This window comes from Cervus canadensis, chromosome 20, assembly GCF_019320065.1.
Source record: "Cervus canadensis isolate Bull #8, Minnesota chromosome 20, ASM1932006v1, whole genome shotgun sequence".
NCBI classification, from domain to species: Eukaryota; Metazoa; Chordata; class Mammalia; order Artiodactyla; family Cervidae; genus Cervus; species Cervus canadensis.
The window spans coordinates 21,889,899-21,916,133 of record NC_057405.1 but is presented as its reverse complement, the minus strand read 5'-3'; the positions used below and the strand labels follow the sequence as shown (position 1 = coordinate 21,916,133).

Here is a 26,235-nt window from a genome sequence, read left to right as displayed (position 1 = left end):
GAAATGAACGTATTTAAGACCCTTGTTATATATTAACAAATTGCCCTCCAGAAAATTCTTTGTTGCTTGTAGGAAAAAAATAAAAGAATCCTTGTTCTATTTATACACTTTAATCATTTTTATGCAGCTTTTCTTTGAACCTTTAAACTTCTTTTTGGTTTTAGGACTCAGAATTGTTTTCTAATAAATGTTTCTTTCAAGGGATTAGCAAAGTAATCATGTTGTTATAAATACCCAAGCAATGTAACTCTTTTATTTTCTCTTAGTAAAGATCTGCAGATATAACATTTTTCACTGTATAAATTGTTTCTTTCTAGGGTGAACCAGGAGAGAAAGGAGATCCAGGTTTGTCAGGCGTTAATGGACAAGATGTAAGCCTTTCTTTTTTCTAACATAGTGTTTACATTTGGCCACTGAAATATGGTTATTGTCTAATGCTACTGAGACTTGACTATGCTTGGAAGAACTAGCTACAATTACTCAATTACTGCAAAGTAAGAATCAAGGTAGTTGTTTTGTGTGTGTGTGTGTGTGGCTCAGTAGAGGCCCAGTTTTTTTGTTTTTGTTCTTGTTTTGAAGGCCACTGACTTTATTGATTTAAAAAGCTTTACAAGGACAGTGACTCTTCTGCCAAAAAGAGGGCAAATAGCATAAAACAGACCAGGGAATAGGGGGGAGGACCGTGTGATCATTGGTCAATTTCTGGTGCTAGAGAAAATTGAAGACCTTTCCCAGGAATGACTGAAGGACACTGCTTGGCAGTGCCAAGCAGGCCCAATATTTTTACTGTCGAAACTACCAGGTGGTTCCCTGGTTTTATATACCTCCTGTTATACTCATTCTTCACGGTCCTTTCTGCGTTGATATTCTGGCTTCCAGTTCTTCTCTCTTCTTTTCTGGGTCTTTTTTTTTTTTCTTTTTTTCAGTGGGTTTTTTCATACATTGATATGAATCAGCCATAGATTTACACGTATTCCCCATCCCGATCCCCCCTCCCACCTCCCTCTCCACCCGATTCCTCTGGGTCTTCCCAGTGCACCAGGCCCGAGCACTTGTCTCATGCATCCCACCTGGGCTGGTGATCTGTTTCACCATAGATAATATACATGCTGTTCTTTTGAAACATCCCACCCTCACATTCTCCCACAGAGTTCAAAAGTCTGTTCTGTATTTCTGTGTCTCTTTTTCTGTTTTGCATATAGGGTTATTGTTACCATCTTTCTAAATTCCATATATATGTGTTAGTATGCTGTAATGTTCTTTATCTTTCTGGCTTACTTCACTCTGTATAAGGGGCTCCAGTTTCATCCATCTCATTAGGACTGATTCAAATGAATTCTTTTTAATGGCTGAGTAATATTCCATGGTGTATAAAAAGACTTTCTGGGTCTTTTTACTTTTTACATATATGCTGCTTTGACCTGTGTTATGAGCCAGGCTTACCCCCAGTCTCGATCTGCTGAGGGGTCTGTCGAGGTCATATCTCAGGAATGAAAAGGAAAAAGGGAGGGGACCCTGTATATCTGTGTCACTCCCCCTCCATTGCACCTGTTCCCCAAGCTCAGGGCTCCTGTCCCAGGTAACGTCAAGTCCTCCCTCCTGCCCCCTCCCCCAAGGCAATTATCCCCCAAGAACTTTACTTGTGTTCTTATGATGGAATTTGGAGGGTAGATAAAATCTGGGTTTTTCTCTAAATGTAGATTACTCTCCTTTCAGGCCATAAGATTCACCATTTACAGTAGATATACTCCTTATTAAGGCAAGTAATCCACAAGGAGAATTATTTTTTTCCCATGGTTTCCCTTCTTCACCTCATAAAAAATGTTTTAAGAAGGTTCTGAAGGGTCATACTACTTACTTTTTGGGCAGAGGAATAAGGAATAAGCTAGATCGGGTTCCCTAATGCCCAGATGTTGTAAAATCCATCTGGTCTGCAGCACAGTGGGAAGGGAGGCTGAACACTGTAGTCCTGGGGCTTGTAAACAAAGACCTGGAGGGTTTGTTGTTCGGTTCCTAATTCGTGTCTGTTCTTTGCGACCCTATGGCCTGCAGCAGGCCGGGCTTCCCTGTCCTTCACTGTCTCCCAGAGTTCGCTCAAGTTCATGTCTGGTGAGTCAGTGATGCCATCCAACCATCTCATCCTCTGTCGTCCCCTTCTCCTTTGGCCTTCAATCTTTCCCAGCATCAGGGTCTTTTCCAATGAGTCAACTCTTCACATCAGGTGGCCCTAATTGGAGCTTCAGCTTCAGCACCAGTCCTTCCACTGAATATTCAAGGTTGATTTCCTTTAAGATTGACTGGTTAAATCTCCTACTGTCAAGGGACTCTCAAGAGTCTTCTCCAGCACCAGAATTCAAAAGCATCAATTCTTCGGTGCTCAGCCTTCTTTATGGTACAACTCTCACACATCCATACATGACTCCTGGAAAAACCATGCCTTTGACTATAAAGACCTTTGTCAGCAAAGTGATGTCTCTGCTTTTTAATACTCTGTCTAGATTTATCATAGTTTTCCTTCCCCTGGAGGGGGAGGGGTCCAAAGAGAAGTATCCCAGAAGCTAACCCTACTAACTCACCCAAGCTTGAGGCTCTGGCCCCCACACCTTTCTTCTCGTACTTCCTAAGAAGCCCTATTTGCACCTTTAACATGGCATGCTTCTTGTTCCTATCTTCTTAGAAAGGATTTTTCTCCACCAGAGAGAGGGAGTTAGAACCAGTGTCTTGGAGCTAGGGGAGTCTGCATCTTCTCTGCCTCCTTACAGGACAATAGGGTGCTGAATGGCCACTGGCCATTGGCCCGTACAGGTAATAGAGCTACTACTTCCCCACTACCCTGTCGCTGGAGATATCTGGAGTAGTGGTCAGAGTTCTTCGGTGGGAAGCAGAGCTCAGTGTGTGTCCCAGTTCTGTCACTTGTTGAGAAAATCACTTCTGAGAACCTGTTGGGTTCTGAAGTCCCCATCACTGCAATGTCCTATCATCTAATACAAAGAGATCATTAAGATTGATTAGGATTAGCGTCTTGAAAGTATGATGAAGTTTGAAGCCTTCATTCAGGTTTTGGAACTCTAGTTGCATGCAGGGAAAACACAATGAGAGTCCAGCTGGAGTTGGGCATGGACAGTGCTCTGTGTGTGGAGATATGCCCTCGCTCCTCTGAAGGGGGGCATGTGGCTCGTGCTGTGTCTCCATGAAGATTGCTTTAGCAGTGTGTTCTACAAAATGGACAGAACTGAAGCTTTTGCCTGTGACTCTGTTCTTTCTATCATATTCTTTATGACCATTTCTTGGAATCGCTAGTGTTAGTAAACGTTTGGAGTAAGTAGTAGTTATTTGCTAAATTTTCATATTAAAAATTAAGAGATTATTATAATAGTCTAAAATACAAGGAATTAGAACCTAAACCAGGAAAACAGGTGGAAGAGAATGCACAGTGATATTACAGAGGTTAAATATATGCAATTTGGTGTTTGATTGTGGCAAAAACATAAAAAGTAGCCCAAGGTTTTGACTATTCATTATGTAAGGATGTTATCTTCTGATAAATGTAGGATTGTTGAGAGAGATTAACTCCAGTTGCAAAAAGTAACCAAGCTACATGTATGGTGACTCCCTGGGAGAGAGGAGCAAAACAAAGATTTCTAGAAGTTTGTTAAGATAGCATTAGAGAGAAATGGAGAAAGAATTTATCCAAACACTCAAATAAAACCCTGAGAAAGTTTGAAGGGATGCAGCCTAACGTTAACTTAGAGATTTGGAAATTTTTCCTTTGGGGTCTGAAAGTAAGGTGATTTGACTTTTCAGAATTAATCAGTTGTACACACATATTTGCCTGCTTTCTACTTGCTCAGATCTAAAACTGTCTTGCTGAGAGCGCTCCCAGCCTTGTGGGCAGTGTGACCTTTCCTCTCTGACAATGATCTGGGAACAGTCCTTCACATAGCCCCACCCACAAGCGTGTTATTCCTTCAGCACTATCACTACCTCTTATAGCTCATTAGGAACATTATAAAGCATGACAAAGCACATTTTCTCACTTGGTTACTTAATTAACATGTAATTGATATCATTTTCTTTTCCTTAATTTTGCGAAAGGTATTCAGGAGTCATGACTAAGGAGGAATAAGAAAAAGTAATGATAGTTCTCTTTTTCCCTTCTATTATAAAAGTACTTTGCTATTGTTCAACTACTCAGACATGTCCAGCTTTTTGCTATCCCATGGCAAAGAGATCCCATGGCAAAACATCAGGCTTCCCTGTACTTCACTATCTCCCAGAATTTGCTGAAACATGCCCATGGCGTTGGTGATGCCATCCAGCCATCTCATTCTCTGTCACCCCCTTCTCCTCCTGCCCTCAACTTTTCCCAGCATCAGGGTCTTTTCCAATGTGTTGGCCCTTTGCATTAAGTGGCCAAAATATTGGAGCTTCAGCTTCAACACCAGTCTTTCCAATGAATACTCAGGGTTGATTTCCTTTAGGATTGACTGGTTTGATCTCTTTGGTATCCAAGGGGCTCTCAAGAGCCTTCTCCAATGCCACAGTTCAAAAGCATCAATTCTTCAGCGCTCAGCTTTCTTTATAGTCCAACTCTCACATCCATACATGACTACTGCAAAAAACATAGCTTCGACTATACAGACCTTTGTCAGTGAAGTGGTATCTCTGCTATTTAATACACTATCTAGCTGTGCCATAGCTTTTCTTCCAAGTAGCAAGTGTCTTTTAATTTCATAATTGCAGTCACCATCCACAGAGATTTTGGAGTTCCCAAATATAAAGTCTGACACTGTTTCCGCTATTTCCCCATCTATTTGCCATGAAGTGGTGGGGCTGGTTGCCATGTTCTTAGTTTTTTGAATGTTGAGTAGGGGTAAAGAATCATATGCTGTTATTTATTCCATTGGTGGTGGTGGTGGTTTTAAATATTGTGCCATACTTCAAAAACTGGTTTCATGGGGAATTTGAAATTCGATCCTTACCTCAACATTATGGGCTAGAAAATGCAGGCGGTGAGAGTATCCCTGTTTTTAGAGTAAGAAGCAGAGCTTAAGAAAGTAAGAAATTTTCTTTCAGAAAATGGTGAAGTGAGTCTCTATCTCTTGTTTGACCAAAAAGTCTATTTCCCCAAGTCACACCGCATTTCTCATTGTCTGTTTTTCAATGCTAAAATAAACTGACTCCACAAACCAAAATCACTCAGCATTTGTGACAGTTCACTCTGCCTTTCAGTAAGTGTAGGTGCACATTCTTAGGGAATGAAAGGCATTATAATAGCTATCTCAGTCTGTACTGAAGTCAAGCCATGATGGAGATCATAATTTCAGGAATATTCTGTTGGAGCACAGACTGAATAACCTCAATACGTCAGCTCACTGCAGCTACTTAACACCTCAGAGAAAATTAAAAGAAATTAATATTCCCATGAAATGAATTCAGAGTCTTTTTATGGTCTTTATTCTTATATATTAAACATATATTGGTATAAATGTACCTTTTGGTAATCATTTCTTCTGTGCCAGCTTTAACACATAGTGGACAAGCTCACTTTGGAAAATGTAAACCTCCTTTAGTTTACATCCTTCCCTCCTTTAAAGGGAAGTATGCAGCAGTTCAGCTTTCTTAATGGGACACTCTTGCATTTTGGTCAAGATGGTACTCTGCCTCATGGGGCTGTCTTGCAAGAGCAGAATGTACAGCATCCTTCATGCTCAGCAGTAACAACTCTTAATCATTAGGGCAAAAAACTTGCTTTGATATCTTTCTCAATGCTTTCTTGACTGTGTGTGTGTGTGTGTGTGTGTGTGTGTGTGTAAGAACTTTGATTCTCATGGCACTGGGGTATTGGACTCATATTTACCTTATAATTTAAATAATGCATATCACACATATTGCAATTGTCAAAATTTTGAGTTGCTAGAATTTAGCCTTCAAAATATAAGACCTCAACTTTTCACACATTCCAGTTGGTAATTAAATGGTTTTGACTGTGACCTACCATGAGATATGTTCAACATTGGCATCTGAGAACACACTTGAGGGAGGATCTTATAAAGTTAATGTGATCATTGAAACCAACAATTTGGGCTCACATTCCAGCTCTGCCACTGCCCACCTGGTGTACTAATTAGCACATTATTTATTCTCTATGTGCCTATTTCTTCGTTTGCACAATGGAATGATAATATTAAGAGCACTTAACTCATAGTCTTTTTTTTTTTTTAGGATTAAAGGGGTCATCAAACATAAAGCATTTAAGTTAGAGTCTTGCATACAGAAGAGCTATATGAACATTTGCTAGTATTAGAAACTGGGTTAGAAAACATGTTTTCTCTAATAGATAGAGATAGATCTTTTAATTTATTTTTTGTGGACTTATGTAATCTTGGAAAAGTGAATTTCAATCATTCAGTTTAGTCTCTTCCTCTGCAACTTTGTTATTGTCTTTCAAACAACTCTTATCAGAATTATAGCATCTGATGTTTCTAAAATTGTCACGTTAATCTCCTTACACCAATGCAATCTGTATACTGAATACAAAAATGTTGGAATCACAAAGCTGCAATAGTGGCTGCTGACAGCTGGTGCCATTGCTAGGGAAAAAGAAGCAGTCAATAGAGGATGGGGAAAATGATGAATAGATGGGTAAATGTTTTTAACAAATACCATTACTTTATATCAAATGATCTTTAAAGATGCTACATACTGTTAGTAAGTAGCTTTTCCAATGAAAGTTAATTCATAGTCTACGTGCTTTTATAACTAGTTGCAATACTGTCCTTCAGCTTTCATCGTGCATTTAAAATTTTTATTGAAATATGGTTGATTTACAATGCTGTGTCAGTTTTAGGTATCCAGTGATTCAGATATATATCATTTTTTAGATTCATTTCCATTATAGGTTATCACAAGATACTGAGTGGAGTTCCCCATGCTATACAGTAGGCCCTTGTTGATTATCTATTTCATATATTTTAATCCCAAACTTCTAATTCATCCCTCCACCCCTTCTCCCTTGGTAACCATGTTTGTTTTCTATGTCTGTGTTTCTCTGAATCTGTCTCTTGTTTTGTAAGTAAGTTCATCTTGCATTTGGATAAGGGTACCTGTCTCTCATAACATACAGAGCCCACTACTGTGCTTTTGAGCATCTTTATGTACAAACATTTTATAGAGAACAGTGGTAATAGATGCCTGTCTTATTCATTATTAAATTCAGAGTCTCATGCATTAGATTCTGTATGCTTTATGGTGAGTGCTATGTCTTTTTTTCTCCAGTACTGAATAGCCATTGATAGCAACACTAGTGTCACATGAGGAGAAAAATTACACTTGAGAAAAACATTACTGATCTGCTTCATAGAGCCTGTTATGATGCCATGACCTTAACAACATGGTACATGAGCTCTGTGGATGCACTTCAGTGGCCAGTGACAAAAGCAGAGGCTTGATGAGTGCAGTACTTCCCAATTGCATTTTATTCTATGTGAGTGAAAGGACAGTTGTCACATGTCCATCAAACTGGCTACACAACTGGACAGAACAATTAAGTATCCCTTGGAATTCAGCTTGAAAAGCACAAGCAACATTTATCAAGTACCTTAGATGTGTCAAGTATTTTTAAACATATGAGTGTCAGAACAACTTTTTAAGACAGATACTATCTTTTATTGAAGTATAGTTGATTCACAATGTTCTATTAATTACTGCTGTACAAAGTGATTCAGTTATATGCACATATGCATTCATATATATATATATATATGTATATATATTCTTTTCCATTATGGTTTAACATAGAAATACAGTTCTCTGTGCTATATAGTAAAACCTTGTTTTTTAATCCATTTTATATATAAAAAGCTTATATCTGCTAACCCTACCCTCCTCCAGCCCCCTCTCCACTGGCCACCACCAGTGTGTTCTCTGTGTCTGTGATTCTGTTTCCTAGGTAGGTTTATTTGTGTCATATTTTAGGTTTCACAGATAAGTGACATCATATGGTAGTGGTCTTTCTGGTTTGGACTGAACTTCACTCAGTATGACAGTCTCTGTGTCCATCCATGTTGCTGCACATGGCCTTATTTCATTCTTTTTTATGACTGAGGAGTCTTCCATTATATAGATGTGCCACATCTTCATTCATTCATCTGTTGATGGACATTTAGGTTGCTTCTGTAAAGACAACGATTACTTATACCTATTTTATAGGGAAACTTAAGTAACTTACTTGAGAAAAATGCATGAATCCTTTATTGACTCTTCTGAACTCGACATGTCTGAAGTCATGAGCGTCTTCTAGAGAATTAGGCATCTCCGGGCCCTGCCCCCTGCACACCTGCTGGCACATTTATCATGGTCCTCAGCCTGTGGCTGGTTGCTCTATTACCGCATCTTGCCCCTGACCATAGATGATTGAACCAGGGATAGTTCAGGTACTTGCTTGACACGTCGGCACATAAGTCCCTTCTCCAGAAGTTGCAATTACAGTTAGTCTGTCAGGTAGGAGTGTTGAAAATTTTTAATGTATTAGTTTATACTTCAAATAGTATTTTTCTAACATGTAACATATATGATGATTCTGAATCGTAGAATGTACTCAGAACTCAACATAATGCCATGCCCACTCCAGAATTAATCATTTTCCTGAATATTGTGTTTCATATTCCTTCCCATTATTAAAAACAATGTCTTCCTACTCATCTGTTCATGGTAATACAGGGTTCTGTCTTGCTTGTGTATAGATGTTCCATGTCTGTTGCAGAAATGAATATTCACTGTCTTTCTCAGCTATTTCTTTCTTCATGTTTGTTTTTTTCCCCCCTCTGTATGATGTTCTACCATCAAGAAGAGAAAAGACCCTTCTTTAGTACACTTCTCAGCTTAGTAAACAGCCCAGCCTCCTAGCCAGTCACTGAAGCCAAGTACAAATCAGCCTTGGGCCCTCCTTTCCCAGGGCCCACCTCCAGCATTTGCAAATCCGTTCCCACTTCTGGCCATCTTGTTCTCTTGCCTGCAAAGCTATGAGAGCCCCTTTCTGCTTCTGCTCTTTCTGCCTGCAATCTATTTTCATGTTGTAGTCAAAACTCTCTTTTTCTGGAAACACCATCAAACCCTAAATGGCTTCCCCTTGCTCTTAGATCAAAACCCTGCCTTCTCTCCACAGTTTACAATTCTCTATGTGCCCTGACCCCTGACTACCCTTGAGTTCACGTCCCACTCCTCGCCTCCTCACTTGCTCATGACACTCCTTCCATCCAGGGGCTGTTGTGCTTGCTGGCCCCTTACCCCTCCCCCAGCACTGTTTCCCAGGATCGGTGCAAGGCTGGATCCTAGACAACAGCAAACACTCCCTCTACGTAGAGGCTGTTTCCAGCCGCTACCCCCACTGCCCTGCACTCAGCACATTCAGCCTGTGGACCTGGTCATGGTCAGTCACCCTCCTCTACACCATGAACTCCACTGCAGCAGGAAATCTGACTTTGCTAAGGAAAAAATTATTCTGACACTTACTAAAATGGTAAAAAAGTAGTGAAAGTGTTAGTCGCTCAGTTGTGTCTGACTCTTTGCAACCCCATGAACAGTAGCCTGCCAGGCTCCTTTGTCCATGAAATTCTCTAGGCAAGAATACTGGAGTGGGTTGCCACTTCCTTTCCAGGGGATCTTCCCGATCCGTGGATCAAACCTGGGTCTCCTGCATTGCAAGTGGATTGTTTACTCTCTGAGCCACCAGAGAAGCCCTAAAATGGTAAAGAAGAGTTTTATTCAAGATTACCACAATATGAGTATTACAATGGGGAAGAGAGATTGGCCTCAACTCTGAATACAGCAAGGATGACTGGGGATCTATAGCCAAGGAATAGAGAGTTGTGGTCATTGAATGGAATACTGCTAAGAACAGACATCAAGGCTGAGGGATTCTCTCTAAACTGACTTAACAAGATTCTTGCTAAAACTGGGCCAGGCAGGCCATGGATGGACAGGGGCCAGGGTTGAGGCCGAGTCAAGGAGAGGGCTCAGAGGAACCCGACTCAAGTTTGCTTAATGAAAGAGTCTTTTTGAACTTCTTGTTCTTTTTTTTAATGTCTCTCAATAACACTATCTAATGTAAATAAAATATATATTATATAAAACTAAATGTATATAATAGATTTTAAATACAATTTTAAGACAAATATAAATATGCTATACTTTCTCGTAGCCACATTTTAAAAAGTAAAAAGAAGCAGGTGAAAAGAATTTTAATAATATATCTTATTTAATCCCATGTGCATGTTATCTTTTCAATACATAACCAACATAAAAATTACTAAGGAGCTACTGTACACTCATTTCTTTGTACCAAATCTTGAAAACCCAATGGTATTTTACACTCATGGCATATCTCCATTCAGACCAGTCCCATTTCAAGGGTGAAAAGCTACACGTGGCCCTGGGCTACATATTGGGCAGTGCAGATCTGATGATTGCAGTGGTGACTATACAGAGGGTATCCAATAAATGTCCACTGAATAAATGGGTGAGTGAACTAAGAATAAACTTGATTCACAGAAATGGCCATTTTCTTTCTGCAAGTGTTCAGAGTATGTTGGTGCCAAGTTTTACTCCAGAGGCATGTATAAACAGAGTATGTGTTGCTTGATTTGGAAAGGAATGGATATTTCAAATAATAAGAGAATATCACATTTCATTTATAATTTAATTCTTCACTCATCTTTGTTTTATAAATACCCAGAGGTAATAAAGGAAGAAAACATAGCTATGAATTTTATTCACAAAGGAGTTTATGCAACCACAAAGGTGTTTTGATTTTTTCCTTTTTAACCAATTAGGTATTTTCGTCTATTAAATTTTTTTCTTAAAGTATAAGACTGCAGTTTTCACAAGGTAACAAGTTTTAACAAGATCATTTTACATATCTGGTTTTCTTTTGTTCCTTTAAATTCATCATCAGCTTCTATATTGGGTAGCTACAAGGGATAGCATTTGGCATTGTTTATTCACTGTAAAATGTCAGAGCAGTAAGAGCTGGATTCCTCAATTGGGAACAGTAAGATGCTTGGATTTACTGTGTACTGTGTGGCTTCAGAATATTTTTTCTGTCATTGTTCTTCCCTCATCCAGTGTGTTAAGGATGAGAAAAAGTATTTTTCCTGTTCACCACACAGGACATGCCTGTCTTTTCTTCCTAATTGCACTGAAAACGTTCAGCTGTAGCACTGATCTCCAGTGAAACCTATGGTGGTATTCCTGACAGCTGTCAAATTCTGAGTCAGATCAACCAGATGCCCACTAAAACACCCAACAGTCCAGAAGACTCATGAGTATGTTTATCAGATATGCTATGTCTTATATACTTTTACTGCTGTCTTTATAAATCCAGGTTAAAAAAAAAAAGAAAAAAGAAAGAAGAATTAGAGGAAAAAACCAGGCTTTAAAACAGGAGAGAGACTGCATTTTAGCCCCAACTTTATGAGGGATGGGAAAAGAATATATTCTTCATCCCTTTTCCCCTCACAATTAGATTTCTCCATACAGACAAAAAATGTTTTTGATTTAAACCTTGAATTTTAAGGGCAAGCTTTAAAAAAGCCAAATCAATACTAAATCAGAGATATTTACAAGATCGACAAATTTAAGCCAAAGTGGATACTTAAAAGCTCATATAGATCTTTAGATGATGCTCTCCCAGATGGTGAATTAATGTAATTTTAGCAGGAAGCAAAGTTGCACTAACATGCAGTATTGCGGCCTCGCACTGACTTAATGTATCTGTACCCACCACAGCACAGATGTTGTATATCATTTTAGCGCCAGTTTTTCTATACCACACACTGAAGAATGGGATTTGGGAGTAAATACAGTAAATTATGATTTTAAATTTCGACTAATAACTTGTCAGAAATTGAAGCTTTCTGTGAACTGTGTATAGAGATCACATTGGTTGTGTTCTTTGTACAGGGTGTGAAAGGTGACTTGGGTCCTCGTGGTCCCCCTGGCCCCAAAGGAGAAAAGGTACTGTATTTGCCCAGTCTTTTCTCAAGAAAACCCTGAGAACCTATGCACTGAGTTTTCACTGATCCCATTTAACAGCCAAAATGTAACTTTGTTAAAATTAACCAAAGGCTATTATGTTAAAAAAAAAACAAAAAACTGAACAAGAAAAGCCTTTTGGTTCATTCAGTTAGTTTGAAGAGACTAAATGCACAATTGCTAGTCAACAGTAATTTGTTTATAAGATTTCCCTTTTTTCTCCCTCTCTCAACACCATTAAGTATTCATTCCATCACAAATTCGCAGTTATGTCCTGCACTGGGGAACTTTGCCAGTAGCTCTGAGATGCTACCATGGTGAAGCAGTTGGCCTTTGTGGGGAAAGAGGTTAATTGTGCATCTCAGTCTTAATCTGAATGCCCCTCTTCCTGCCACATTTTCTCATGTCATTTTATAGTGGCCTATCGGCAGGGACCTTGAAAAGAAAATTATGAGATGGTAAAAGCAAGAGTTGTTTGGAGTAAGGTCACTGGGTGATCCTAGTTTGATGACAGTTGTACATATGGGCATCTTGCACTGTATTTTGTTCTTCATTCTCAGCATGTTTAGAAATCTTTGTCTGTCTCCAGTATTTACCTTTGCAATAAAATTGACTGCAAACTGGTCCCCAGTGACTGATTTAAACTTCATCAATGTTCTTTAACAACTGTTGGTTATTTTTATTCAGTAGTTCCCAAAATAATGATTACACAAGGCTGAGTCTTCAGTTTTCAGGTGATTTTGTTAAGTGAGAAAAGCGAATGTTGTAGAGTGACTCCCACATGAGACTACAATATCCAGTGCACCCTGCCACACAGTGTTGATTCCATGGTGTCCACTTGAAGAGGGGTTATGGCAGCAATACTTGATTTTTTTTTCTTTATGCAATAACTTTATTTAATTCACCATCAGCACTCTGGGGTTCAGTATATTTATCTACAAAATAAGGGGATTTGATGAGATGGAGGGTCTCTAATTGTCAAATGTAACATTCTAAGACTTACCTTTTAAAAAAGTATTCATTTTTTATTGAAAAGGTGAAAATGTTAGTTGCTCAGTTGTGTCCAACTCTTTGCTACCCCATGGACTCTAGCCCATGAGACTCCTCTGTCCATGGGATTCTCCAGGCAAGAATACTGAAGTGGGTTGCCATTGCCTTCTTCAGGGGATCTTCCCAACCCAGAGACTGAACCAGGGTTTCCTGCATTGCAGGCAGATTCTTTACCTTCTGAGCCACCAGGAAAGCCCTTAATTTTTTTTATTGAAGTATAGTTTAATTTGCAATATTTTATTAGTTTCAGGTATACTAATCAGCATAGTGATTCATTTTGAATCATCATGGTGATTCAAAATTTTTATAGCTTATATTCCATTTAAAGCTATTATAAAATATCGGCTATCTTCCCTCTGTTGTACAATATATCCTTGTAGCTTATTTACTTTGTGCATAATGGTTTGTACCTCTTAATTCCCTACCCCTGTCTTGCCTGTCTCTGTGATGCTTGATCTTAATGACCAAGAGTTCCCATGAAGTAAATATATATGCTGATACAATAAAGCATATAGGTGACATATTTATAAATTGAAAAATAATAAACATTTAGGTTAACCATATTCTTTAGATTTTGAATAGTTTTTCAATATATCTACCTGGTAATTTGTATTCATGTAATGGTCAGCAAAGCAACATTAGTATTTAAAATTTCATGACTATAGGCAAAGCCTCTTACAAGTGTTTGCAAGTGCAAGGCCAGTTCAGCAAAGCTTTATAAGAGGCAATGGGGCTGTTTAATGTGTAAAGTGGGGAGACCCACTTATTATTTTTGCTGACCCACTTATTATTACTGTGCTAACTTTGTCAGAAATATAATCTGTCATTGTGACACTTCCCAGCTGCTCCATTGGCAAGTAACCATATTTGAAGAGATACTCTTTCTAATTTTGGATTAGTAGACAAAAGAATAGAAATTAGATTATTTTAGCTTTTCAAAACAAGTTCTGCTGCTGCAGAAAGCATGGGGATGCACAAGGTGATTTTTATATCATGATAGCTAAAAGCATGTGATAAATTTTTCATTGTGAAGACACGTTATCAAGATAAAATTCTACTTTTCTTTCTACCCATATTTATCTAGATATTGCCTTGATCCATTCATAAAATTTGTAAATAATGTGAGCAAGAAGGGACTATTGGTAATTGCAGCTTTTCTTTCATCCTTTAGGGAGATATGGGACCACCAGGACCACCAGCCTTAACTGTAAGTATTCTTGAAATAAAAATTCATCACTGAAATATGTTACCCTGTTGACTACTCACAGTACATCATGACTATACCAGAATTTAAGCTATTGGATATTTTGAGAACTGAAAGTGACTTCAAAGTAGATCTAAGCAAACCTCCAGATTTTAAAGATGGAGCTTCTACCCATAGCAGTGAAGGCTTAACCTGAGGTCATGCAGGTAGTCACTAGAAAAGTCTGAAAGCAGTACTTAACCTAAGCAATTTTCTTCACCCTCCATATGGTTCATAATTTTTCCCCTTAAGGGTTTGATTATACATTCTTAACATGACATTTAAAGTTGGAAATGGAAGCAGAGACAGTTCTTCTTACTCTAAAAACTATAAAAGAATAAACTATAATCACCCAATGTGTAAAAATAGCTACCTGTTTAAACTGATTGTTACATTCGCCAAAACTCATTCAAGCCCATTGCTTTTTCCTATGTGAGTTGCTTCTAAGATTTGAAAATGATAAAATAGATATATTTCAGTGACAGATTTATGAGAAAAGTTTATAATGTCCACATAATGGCATTGCTCTTAATTAAATGGTTCATCATTTATTAAACATTTAGTCATAAATATGTAATGCTTTCATATTTGGATACGATTTGCTGTTATAGATTTTCTTCATAGGCCATTAAGGTTTCTCATTTAAGTTAAAGATTTGGTCTGAGAATGACACTAAACTTAATGGAAAAGAAGAAAGATGTTTAACTAAGATCATGTGTAGCTTGAGGCCTCTCAGATTTTATGTTGATATTAGCTAATGACATAAATTAAGAATTTAAATCATCAGTTTCCTGAGCCCTATCCTGATCATAGAAGGCCGAGTTTAAAGGAATCTTCTAGCATCTGGATGAGGGGCCTCCCATTAGGGCAGCACAGGACTTGCAAAGGCTATGTGACTTTGGTAACATTTATATTTATCTTTGTACTTGAAAATATCATTCTGAACACTATGTTAATATTGTGTTACACAAATAATCTTTGCAGTGCTCACTTAGAATGCAAATATTTCTTCATAAATGGAAAATCTAAGGAAACAAACAAATGACTTTCTTAGAAATAACCAAATTCAATTTAGAGTGGAATTCTGTGCTTGAAGCTTTGATTTTCAAGATAGGAATAAAAACTATTTGAGAGGAGACTTTAACTGCATATTATTCAATTTTTTATAATTTGTGGAGTTTATTTCTTAACTTATTTGGCAGTGATTTAAATTTTGCTCATTTTATTTAAGTCACATGTTTATTTTTGTTCAACTGAGTTATGTGCTCAATCATCCCATGTAGTTATCTGATTACACAGTCATTTGCAACTTGTGTTTGAAGACTAAAATGCAATCTGTCTATATCATTTCACCTGATAAGCAAATTTGGCCCCTCAGCCAGAATATTATATTGGACAATATCAATGTCAAGTGACAATTGACATCTTTCTGCCAAGTAACACCCTTTAGATGTCTCTTTGCACTATTCAGTGACCAGACACCAAAGAGTACAAGCTGATTTTCATACTTATCTAAAGACATGAAAAAGACTCCAAAATGGGAGGTAAAGAGAGTGAATTAGAAGGATGTGCAGCTTACCATCTTCTAAAACACATCAAAAAGACATCTACATGTGGTAAAATTGTCATTGAAAACTAGCAGAAGACCTCTTACACAACCAAATCTGCAAGAAAGATCCCCACGCAACTGGTAGGATAACAAAAAGGCACTGGAGCAGGACCAGTGCCCCTGGGAGCAAGCTGTGAAAGAAGAAAAGTCCCTACAGATGACCCCTCCCCTGGGGAACCCCCTTCACTGGCTGGGAGGTCCATTTGGCCAGATGGAGGATCTGGAGGGGCCTGGACTCTGCCCATGAGGAGTCTGCATGTGCTGGCTTGTTAGCTGCCAGGACAGAGACACTGGCTCTGATGGCGGCCACCTCAGTGCACTTCCCAACCTCACATGTCCTTCAGGTGGAGCTGCTAGTACACTGAGTGGGCAGCTGCTGAAACTTGGGCTTCTGTGGATGGATGCTGGGAACGGACTCAGTCTAGATGTGCAGAAACAGCCCAGAGGGCTGGAGTGTAGTCCAGGCCTGACCTCCAGGCCAGGCTTATATTAGGTCAGGGACAAGCACAACAGAGAAAAGGATGCGACTTGAACTGCTTCTGCGCAGAACCGTGGTTGCCTGCACAAGGGGTGCATGGGTTCACAGTGACCACGTGGGTCTCTGTTGCTTCGGCACTCACCTCCTTGGGACAGAGCACCAACTTAAGGGCCTTCTCAAATGCAACCTTCAGGGCTTCTACTGCAACACCTGGGGAGCAGAGCCTGTGGTTGGCACACACATGGCAGGGTGTGGACTTACCATTAGAAAGCCCACTGTTAGTCTGCTTGTGGCAGGGCCCAGCTCCACCGGCAGGCTTTGTGAGTACACACACTATGGGGAAGAGGCCGATATCTGAGCCCATAATCAATGCTGTCGCAGCAGGGACATGTGGGGGTCAGGGAGTCCTGCAGCAGCAGACTTTGTTGGTGTGCATATCAGGTGAGGGCATAATCCACAGAATCACGTGTCTCCAGTGGACAGGCCCTAGGGAGAAGCTTGCAGTGATTCCTTTCCCAGCAGGAGTGCTCCAGTTCCACCCACCTCACACAAAGCCTGAAGCTAGAATCTGGGGGGACAGGCCCTGGGAGAGCCCTACCACAGAGGCAACTCAGGTCTCAGGTGGCAGCTCAACCACTTCAATTTCTGCAGCCACAATGCCCTGATCCACAAGGCCAGCCTTACACTAGGTCAGGGACAAACACAGCGGAGAAAGGAATGCCACGTGGGCCGCTTCTAAGCAGAACCCTGGACGCCTGCTTAGGTGGTGCATACATTCGCTGTGAGCATATGAGCCTCTCTTGCTTCATTCAGCACTCATCTCCTCACTACAGAGCACAAACCCAAGGGCAGCAGAGCCTTCTCACACACAAACTTCAGGGCTTCTACTGCAACAACTGGAAAGTACACCCCATCCCCAACAAGGCTGTGACAGTCACAGAGAGAAGAGGAGGCACTGCCCAACGTCCAGTGCAGGATCTCCACACAACACCGGTCATAACCTCTATCAAGGGGATAACGGCCAGCACACTCTGGGCAAAGATGTGACAGGCATCCATAGCAAAGACAGCTCTCAAGACAAAGATGTTAGACTCACATAGTCTATATAGGGATGCTCCCACATAAAAACAGTCCTCAAGACCACAGTAGTAACTATTTCTTCTAAATTTGTAGAGTCATAGAAGTGTAAGTAAAATGAAGAAGCAAAGGAACTAGTCTCAATAAAAAGAACAAGCAAAATCCCCTAAAAGTAATCAATGAAACAGACCTCTTCAGTATACTAGATCCTGAGTTTAAAAAAAGTAATAAAAATGCCAAAGGAATTAAGATTTTCAGTAGAAATGCAGGTCACTGTAACAAGGAACTGGAAACTATAAAGAGGAAACAATCAAAATTATACAAGTCAATTGCTGACAGAAAAACAGAACTGAAAGCAGACTAAATAATGCAGAACAAATAAGTGATCTGGAAGATAGAATAATGAAAATCACACCATTCAGGACAACAGACAGAAAGACAAGTGGAAGCAAAAAATGAAAGCAGCATATGAGATCTGTGGAGTCATTAAAGCATGCCAACCTATACACAATAGGGGTCCCAGAAGGGGAAAAAAGAAGAGGATCAAAAACGTATTTGAAGAAATTATGGCTGAACACTTTCCAAACCTAAAGAAGGAAACAGATATACAGGTATAGAAAGTGGAGAGGGTCCTGAACAAGATGAACCCAATAAGCCCACACCAAAACATATCATAATTAAAATGACAAAAGTTAAAGAGGATTCAAAGTAAGGAAAAGAAAAACAAAGAGTCAGTTACAAGGGAACCCCCACAGGTTGATTTCTCTACAGAAAATTTGCAGAAAATTTCTCTACAGAAAATATATATTTTGCAATATATATTCAGAGTTCTGAAAGGGGAGAACTTGCAACCTAGGATACTCTCCCCTCTAAGATTATCACTTAGTATAGAATGAGAAACAAAGAATTCCTCAGACAAGCAAAAACTACAAGAATACAACATTAAGTCTATCCTAAAAAATAATGAAAGATCTTCTCTAAATAGAAGAGAAGCAAGCATATGTAAGAAAGGGTAAAACCACAGTAGGATAGGCCAATTTAATAAAAGGATTAAACATCACCTAAAGAAACTAGTACATAGATTTAAAACAATAAAAATTTTATTAAAGCAACTATGACTACAATTAACAGAAAAAAAATATACATGATGATGTAAAATAGGATTTAAAAATCACAAAATGCAGAATAAGGAAGTAAAGACTGTAGTTTTTTTTTTTAAGAATATGCCTGAACTTATACAACTATCAGTCTAATGCAAGCAGATAAAATTCTGGGTTAACATACTTGAAAACCAGAGTAGCCACAAATCAAAAACATTCAACAGATTCACAAAACAAGAAGAAGCTCAAGCATAATTCAAGAGAAAACCATCAAACCACAAAAGGAAAGAAACAGAGAGAACTGAAAAATCAACTGGAAAATAAGGTTTAAAATGACAATAAATACATCTAATCAATAATTACTTTAAATGTCAGTGGACTAAATGCTCCAGTCAAAAGACATTGAGTGAAAGGTTGGATAAAAAAAAAAACAAAAAACAAGTATCTTCAATATGTTGCTACAGGAGACTCACTTTAGGGTTAAAGATGCTATACTGATAAATGAGGGGGTGGGGAAAGATATTTCATGAGAATGAAAACAACAAAAAACAAAGATAGCAATACTCATATCAGACAAAATAAACTTTAAATCAAAGTGAATAACAAAGGACAAAGAATGACATTAGATACTGATAAAGGGATCAATACAAGAAGATATTATACTTATTAACATATATGCCAATATAGGAGCACCCAAATGTGTAAAACAAATACTAACAGACATAAAAGGAAAAAATAACAGGAATACAATGATAGTGGGATCTTAAATACTGCACTGACATCAGAAGACATATCTTCCAGACAGAAAATCAATTAGGCAACAGAGATCGTAAATGACACAATAGAACAGCTGGACTTAATTGATATCTACAGGAAACCACATCCAAAAAACCCAGAATACACATTCTTTCCAAGTGTACATGGAACATTTTCTAGGATAGACCATGTACTAAGACATAAAAAAAGTTTCAACAAATTTAAAAGGGTATAAAGGTGTAAGTTATTTCCAACATCTTTTCTGACCACAGTGGTAAGAAACTAGAAATCAACCACAGAAAGAAAAGAAGAAAAAAAAAGGAGATTAACATGCTAATTAGCATATCAACATGCTATGAAAAAACCACTGGATCAATGATCAAACAGGAAATCACTCAAGACAAACATCAGTGAAAACACAGTCTTAAAAATTTAGGGGATGTAGCAAAAGCTGTACTAATGGGGAAATTCATAGTGATACAGGCTGTCTTCCATAAACAAGAAAACCTCAAATAAACAACCTAACCTATCACCTGAAAGAATTATAAAAAGAAGGACAAAGTCAATAATAGGAAGGAAATAATAAATATCAGAAGGATAAATAAATAAAATTGAGATAAAAATAATAGAAAAGATCAATAAAACTAAGAGCTGGGTTTTTTAAAACAAAATCAATAAATCTGTAGCCACATTCACCAACAAGAAGACAGATAGGACCCAAATAATCAAGAAAAGAAATGAAAGAGGAAAAATAACTACCAATACCACAGAAAAACAAACAAACAAAAATAACATTATGCTGTGAACAGTTACATGCCAACAAATTTGGACAACCTAGAAGAAATAAACAAGTATCTAGAAACATATAGCCTGCCAAAACTGTGTTAAGAAGAAACAAATCTTTGAAAAAGATTGACCACCAGAAGTGAAATAGAATATGTAATGAAAAAAAAGAACTTCCTACAAACAAAAGTCCAGGACCATATGGTTCTCTGGGAAATTCCACCAAATATACAAATAAGAATTTATATTCATCCTTCTTAAATTATTGCAAAAAATTAAAGATGAGGGAACACTCTTGAAGTTATTCTATGAAACCACCATCACTCTGATACCAAAATCAGAGAAAGATACTACAAAAAAAAGAAAATTACAGGGAAATACCTTTGATGAAGATAGATGCAAAAATCCTCAACAAAATATTGGCAAACTGAATCCAACAGTACTTGAGAAAACTCATACACCATGATCAAGTTGGACAAATACCAGGGTCATAAGAGTGGTTCAGCATGCTCAAATCAACCAATGTGATATATCACATTAGAAAAGAAAGAGACAAAAACCACATGATCATCTCAATAGACACAGAAAAATATCTGATAAAATTCAGCATTCACTTTTGATAAAATCTCTCACCACAGTGGGTATAAAGGGAACATATCTCAACATAATAAGAGTCGTTTGTGATAAACCCACAGCCAACATAATACTTACCAATGAAAGGCCGAAACTCTTCCTGTTACGTTCTAAAACAAGCAAGGAAGCTCCCTCTCACTACTTATATTCACCATTGTTTTGAATGACTCAGTCACAGCAGTCAGACAAGAAAAAGAAATAAAGGGTATCCAGATTGGAAGGGAAGAGGTTAAATTGTCATTATATGCAGATGACATGATACTCTATATAGAAAACCCTAAACACTTCACACAAAAACTATTAAAACTGATAAATGAATTCACCAAGGTTGCAGGATACAAGATTAATATATAGAAATCTACTGCATTTCTTTACACTAACAGTGAAATACCAGAAAAGGGAAGTTTTAAAAATCCCATATAAAATCACAGAAAAAATAGTAAAATACTTAGGTATAAACCTACCCAAGAAGGTGAAAGACCTATATGGTGAAATCTATAAGACACTGATAAAAGAAATTGAAGATGATTTAAAAAATGGAAAGATATCCATTTCTCTTCTATTGGAAGGATTGATATTGTTAAAATGGTCATACAGCCCAAAGCAACATACAGATTTAATGCAATCCCTGTCAATTTGCCCATAACATTTTTCACAGAACTAAAACAAATAATCCAGAAAGCTATGTGGAGCCATAAAAGACCCAGAATTGTCAAAGCAACTCTGAGGAAGAAGAACAAAGCTGGCGGCATAGCCCTCCCAGACTTCAAGTTCAGATAATACTACAAAGCTATAGGTATCAAAACATCATGGTATTGGCACAAAAACAGGGATATAGGCAAATGGAACAGAATACAGAACTTCAAAATAAGCCCTCACACCTACAGTCAATCTTCAACAAAGGAGGCAAAAATATACAAATGAAATAAGAAAATCTGAAACTAGAAATCAATAAAAATAGAAAAACTTGAAAATTCAAAAATATGTGAAAATTAAGCAACACACTCCTGAACAGTCAATGGGTCAAAAATTAAAAGGGGATACAAAAATATCTTAAAATGGAAGCAAAACTTACCAAAACTTATGGGGCCCAGCAAAGGCAATTCTGAGATAATTAGCTATAACTAACAAATAACTATAAATTCCTAAATTAAGAAAAAATAAAGATCTCAAACACCCTATAGCTTTATACATAAAGAAACTTGGAAAGGAAGAACAAAGTCCAGACGTAGAAGAATTAAAAAAAAAAAGAAAACAATTATCAGAGCAGACATAAATGGAGAATAGAAAAATAGTAGAAAAGATCAATTAAACTAAGAGCTGGTTTTTGACAAACTTAGGTAGATTAACCAATAAAAAAAGAGAAAAAACCTAAATATAAAATCAGAAATAAAAGAGGAAACACTACAAATAATACAATATAAACACAAAGGATTATCAAAGACTACTATGAACAATTATACAGTCACAAACCAGATAGTTGGATCATGAATAAATAGAAAACTTTAATGGGCTAATAAGGAGTGAAAAAATTTCATCAGTAATCAAAACCCTCTCAACAAATACAAGTCTGGGATCAGGTGTTTTATGGATGAATTACACTAGACATTTAAAGAAAAATTAATGCCAAAGAATATCAAATTATTCCAAAGAATTTAAGAGGAGGAAACACTTCCATGCTCAGAACATGAGGGCAACATGACCTTGATATTAAAGCCAGATACAGAAACTATAACAAAAGTCTAGACAAATATCCTAGATGCAGCATTTCTCAGCAAAATACTAGCAAATTGGATTCAACATCATATTAGAGGAATTATACACTGTGATCCCTAAAGTACAAGGAGGTTTCCACATACACAGTCAAATAGTTTGTTACACTACATTAAAAGAATGAAAGATGAAAATCATATAATCATCTCAATAGATACAGAATGAAACATTTGATAAAATTCAAAAAACCTTTCATGATAAAAACCCTCAACAAATTCAGTATAGAAGGAACATACCTCAACATAATAAATGGCATACATAACATGTCCAGAGCTAACGTCATCAACATTGAAAGGTTGAAAGCCTTTCCTCTAATATCAGGAACAAGTATGAAAAGTCGTACTTGAACTGTATTAAAAGGCGAAAAGATATGATAGTGAAAGATGAACTCCTCAGGTTGGTAGGTGCCCAATATGCTACTGGAGAAGAGCAGAGAAATAGCTCCAGAAGAAATGAAGAGACTGATCCAAAGTGAAAACAACTGCCAGTTATTGGATGTGTCTGGTGGTGAAAGGAAAGTCTGATGCTGTACACAGTATTGCGTAGGAACCTGGAATGTTAGGTCCATGAATCTAGGTAAACTGGAAGTGGTCAAACAGGAGATAACAAGAGTGAACATTAACATTTTAGGAAACAGTGAAGTAAAATGGACCAGAATGGGTGAATTTAATTCAGATGACCATTATATCTACTACTGTGGGCAAGAATCCCTTAGAAGAAATGGAGTAGCTCTCGTAGTCAACAAAAGAGCACGAAATGCAGTACTTGGGTGCAATCACAAAAGTGACAGAATGAACTCTGTTCATTTCCAAGGCAAACCATTCAATATCACAGTAATTCAAGCCTGTGCCCCAACATCTAATGCTGTAGAAACTGAACGGCTCTCTGAAGACCTACAAGACCTTCTAGAAATAACACCACAAAATGATGTCCTTTTTATCATAGGGGATTGGAATGCAAAGGTAGGAAGTCAAGAAATACCTGGAGTAACACACAAGTTTGGCTTTGGAATACAGAATGAAGCAGGGCAAAGGCTAACAGAGTTTTTCCAAGAGAATGCACTGATCATAGCAAACTCCCTCTTCCAACAACACAAGGGATGACTCTACATAGGAAGATCACCAGATGGTCAATACCAAAATCAGATTGATTGTATTCTCTGCAGTCAAAGATGGAGAAGCTCTATACAGTCACCAAAAACAAGACTGGGAGCTGACTGTGGCTCAGATCAGCTCAGTTCAGTTCATTTCAGTCGCTCAGTTGTGTCTGAGTCTTTGCAACCCCAGGGACTGCAGAATGCCAGGCTTCCCTGTCCATCACCAACTCCCAGAGCTTACTCAAACTCATGTCCATTGAGTCGTGATGCCATCCAACCATCTCATCCTCTGTTGTCCCCTTATCCTCCGCCTTCAATCATTCCCAGCATCAGAGTCTTTTCAAATGAGTCAGTTCTTTGCATCAGGTGACCAAAGTACTGGAGTTTCAGCTTCAGCATCAGTCCTTCCAATGAATATTCAGGACTGATTTCCTTTAGGATTGACTGGTTGGATCTCCTTGCAGTCCAAGGGACTCTCAAGAGTCTTCTCCAACACCATAGTTCAAAGCATCAATTCTTTAGTGCTCAGCTTTCTTTTTTTTTAATTAATTAATTTATTTATTTTAATTGAAGGAAAATTACAGTATGGTAGTGGATTTTGCCATACATTGACATGAATCAGCCATGGGTGTTCATGTGTCCCCCATCCTGAACTAACCTCCCACCTCCTACTCATCCCATCCCTCAGGGTTGTCCCAGTGCACCATTTTAGAGTGCCCTGTTTCATACATCGAACTTGGACTGGTGGTCTATTTCATAGGCCAACTCTCACATCCATACATGACTACTAGAAACCAAAGCTTTGACTAGATGAACCATTGTTGGCAAAGTAATGTCTCTACTTTTTAAGGGACTCACAAGAGTCTTCTCCAGCAGCACAGTTCAAAAGCATCAATTCTTCAGTGTTCAGCTTTCTTATGGTCCAACTCTTACATCCATACTTGACTACTGGAAAAACCATAGCTTTGACTAGATGGACCTTTTTTCAGCAAAGTAATGTCTCTGCTTTTTAATATGCTATCTAGGTTGGTCATGGCTTTTCTTCCAAGGATCAAGTGTGTTTTAATTTCTTGGTCTGCAGTCACCATCTGAAGTGATTTTGGAGCCCATGAAAAGAAAGTCTGTCACTGTTTCCCCATCTATTTGCCATGTAGTAATGGAACTGTATGCCATGATCTTAGTTTTCCAGATGTTGAGTTTTAAGCCAGCTTTTTCAATCTTCTCTTCACTTTGATCAAGAGGCTCTTTAGTTCTTCTTCACTTTCTGCCATAAGGTTGGTGTCATGTGTATATCTGAGGTTATTGATATTTCTCCCAGCAATCTTGATTCCAGCTTGTGCTTCATCCATTCTGGTATTTCATATGATGTACTCTGCATAAAGTTAAATAAGCAAGGTGACAATGTACAGCCTTGATGTATATTGGAATATACATTTCCCAATGTGGAACCAGTACAGTGGGGTAACAAATAGATTCAAGGAATTAGATCTGGTAGACAGAGTGCCTGAAGTACTATGGGCAGTGGTTTGTGACATTTTACAGGAGGCAGTGATCAAAGCCATCCCCAAGAAAAAGAAATGCAAAAAGGAAAAATGGTTCTCTGAGGAGGCCTTATAAATAGCTGAGAAAAGAAGAGAAGTGTAGGGAAAGGAGAAAAGAAGTGATATATCAATCAGATGGCAGAGTTCCAAAGAGTAGAAAGGACAGACAAGAAAGCCTTCCTCAGTGATCAATGCAAAGAAATAGAGGAAAACAACAGAATGGGAAAGACTAGAGATCTCTTCAAGAAAATTAGAGATACCAAGGGAACATATCATGCAAAGATGGGTTCGATAAAGGACAGAAATGGTGGTATGGACCTAACAGAAGCAGAATACTTTAAGAAGAGGTGGCAAGAATGCACAGAACTATAAAAAAGATGGTAATGACCTGGATTACCATGATGGTGTGATCACTCACCTAGAGCCAGACATGTTGGAGTGCGAAGTCAAGTGGGTCTTAGGAAGCATCACTGCGAACAAAGTTAGTGGAGGTGATGAAATTCCAGCTGAACTATTTCAAATCCTAAAAGATGATGCTGTGAAAGTGCTGCACTCAATATGCCCGTAAATTTGGAAAATTCAGCAGTGGCCGCAGGACTGGAGAAGTTCAATTTTCTTTACATTCCCAAAGAAGCGCAATGCCAAAGAATGTTCACACTACCATACAATTGCTCTCATGTCACCTGCTAGCAAAGTAATGCTGAAAATCCTCCAAGCCAGACTTCAACAGCATGTGAACCAAGAAATTCCAGATGTTCAAGCTGGATTTAGAAAAGGCAGAGGAAGTAGAGATCAAATTGCCAACATTTTTGGATCATAGAAAAACCAAGAGAATTCCAGAAAAACATCTACTTCTGCCTCATTGACTAGAGTAAAGCCTTTCACTGTGTGGATCACAAGCTGTGGAAACTTCTTCAAGAGACGGGAATGCCAGAGCACTTTACCTGCCTCTGAGAAACTTGTGTGCAGGTCGAGAAGCAGCAGTTAGAACTGGACATGGAGCAGCAGTTCCAAGTTGGGAGAGGAGTACGTCAAGTCTGTATATTGTCACACTGCTTATTTA

At 38.1% G+C, this 26,235-nt stretch overlaps 1 protein-coding gene across 1 annotated transcript in view; it reads left to right on the top strand.

Annotated features, from left to right (window-relative positions):
- Positions 1-26,235, top strand: part of COL19A1 (collagen type XIX alpha 1 chain) — a 417,733-nt gene that overhangs the window by 184,160 nt on the left and 207,338 nt on the right. The window contains exons 11-13 of the mRNA XM_043439611.1: positions 318-371; positions 11,962-12,015; positions 14,255-14,290. Of these exons, the coding sequence (XP_043295546.1) occupies positions 318-371; positions 11,962-12,015; positions 14,255-14,290 (144 nt within the window). The remainder of the gene's footprint in view (positions 1-317; positions 372-11,961; positions 12,016-14,254; positions 14,291-26,235) is intronic.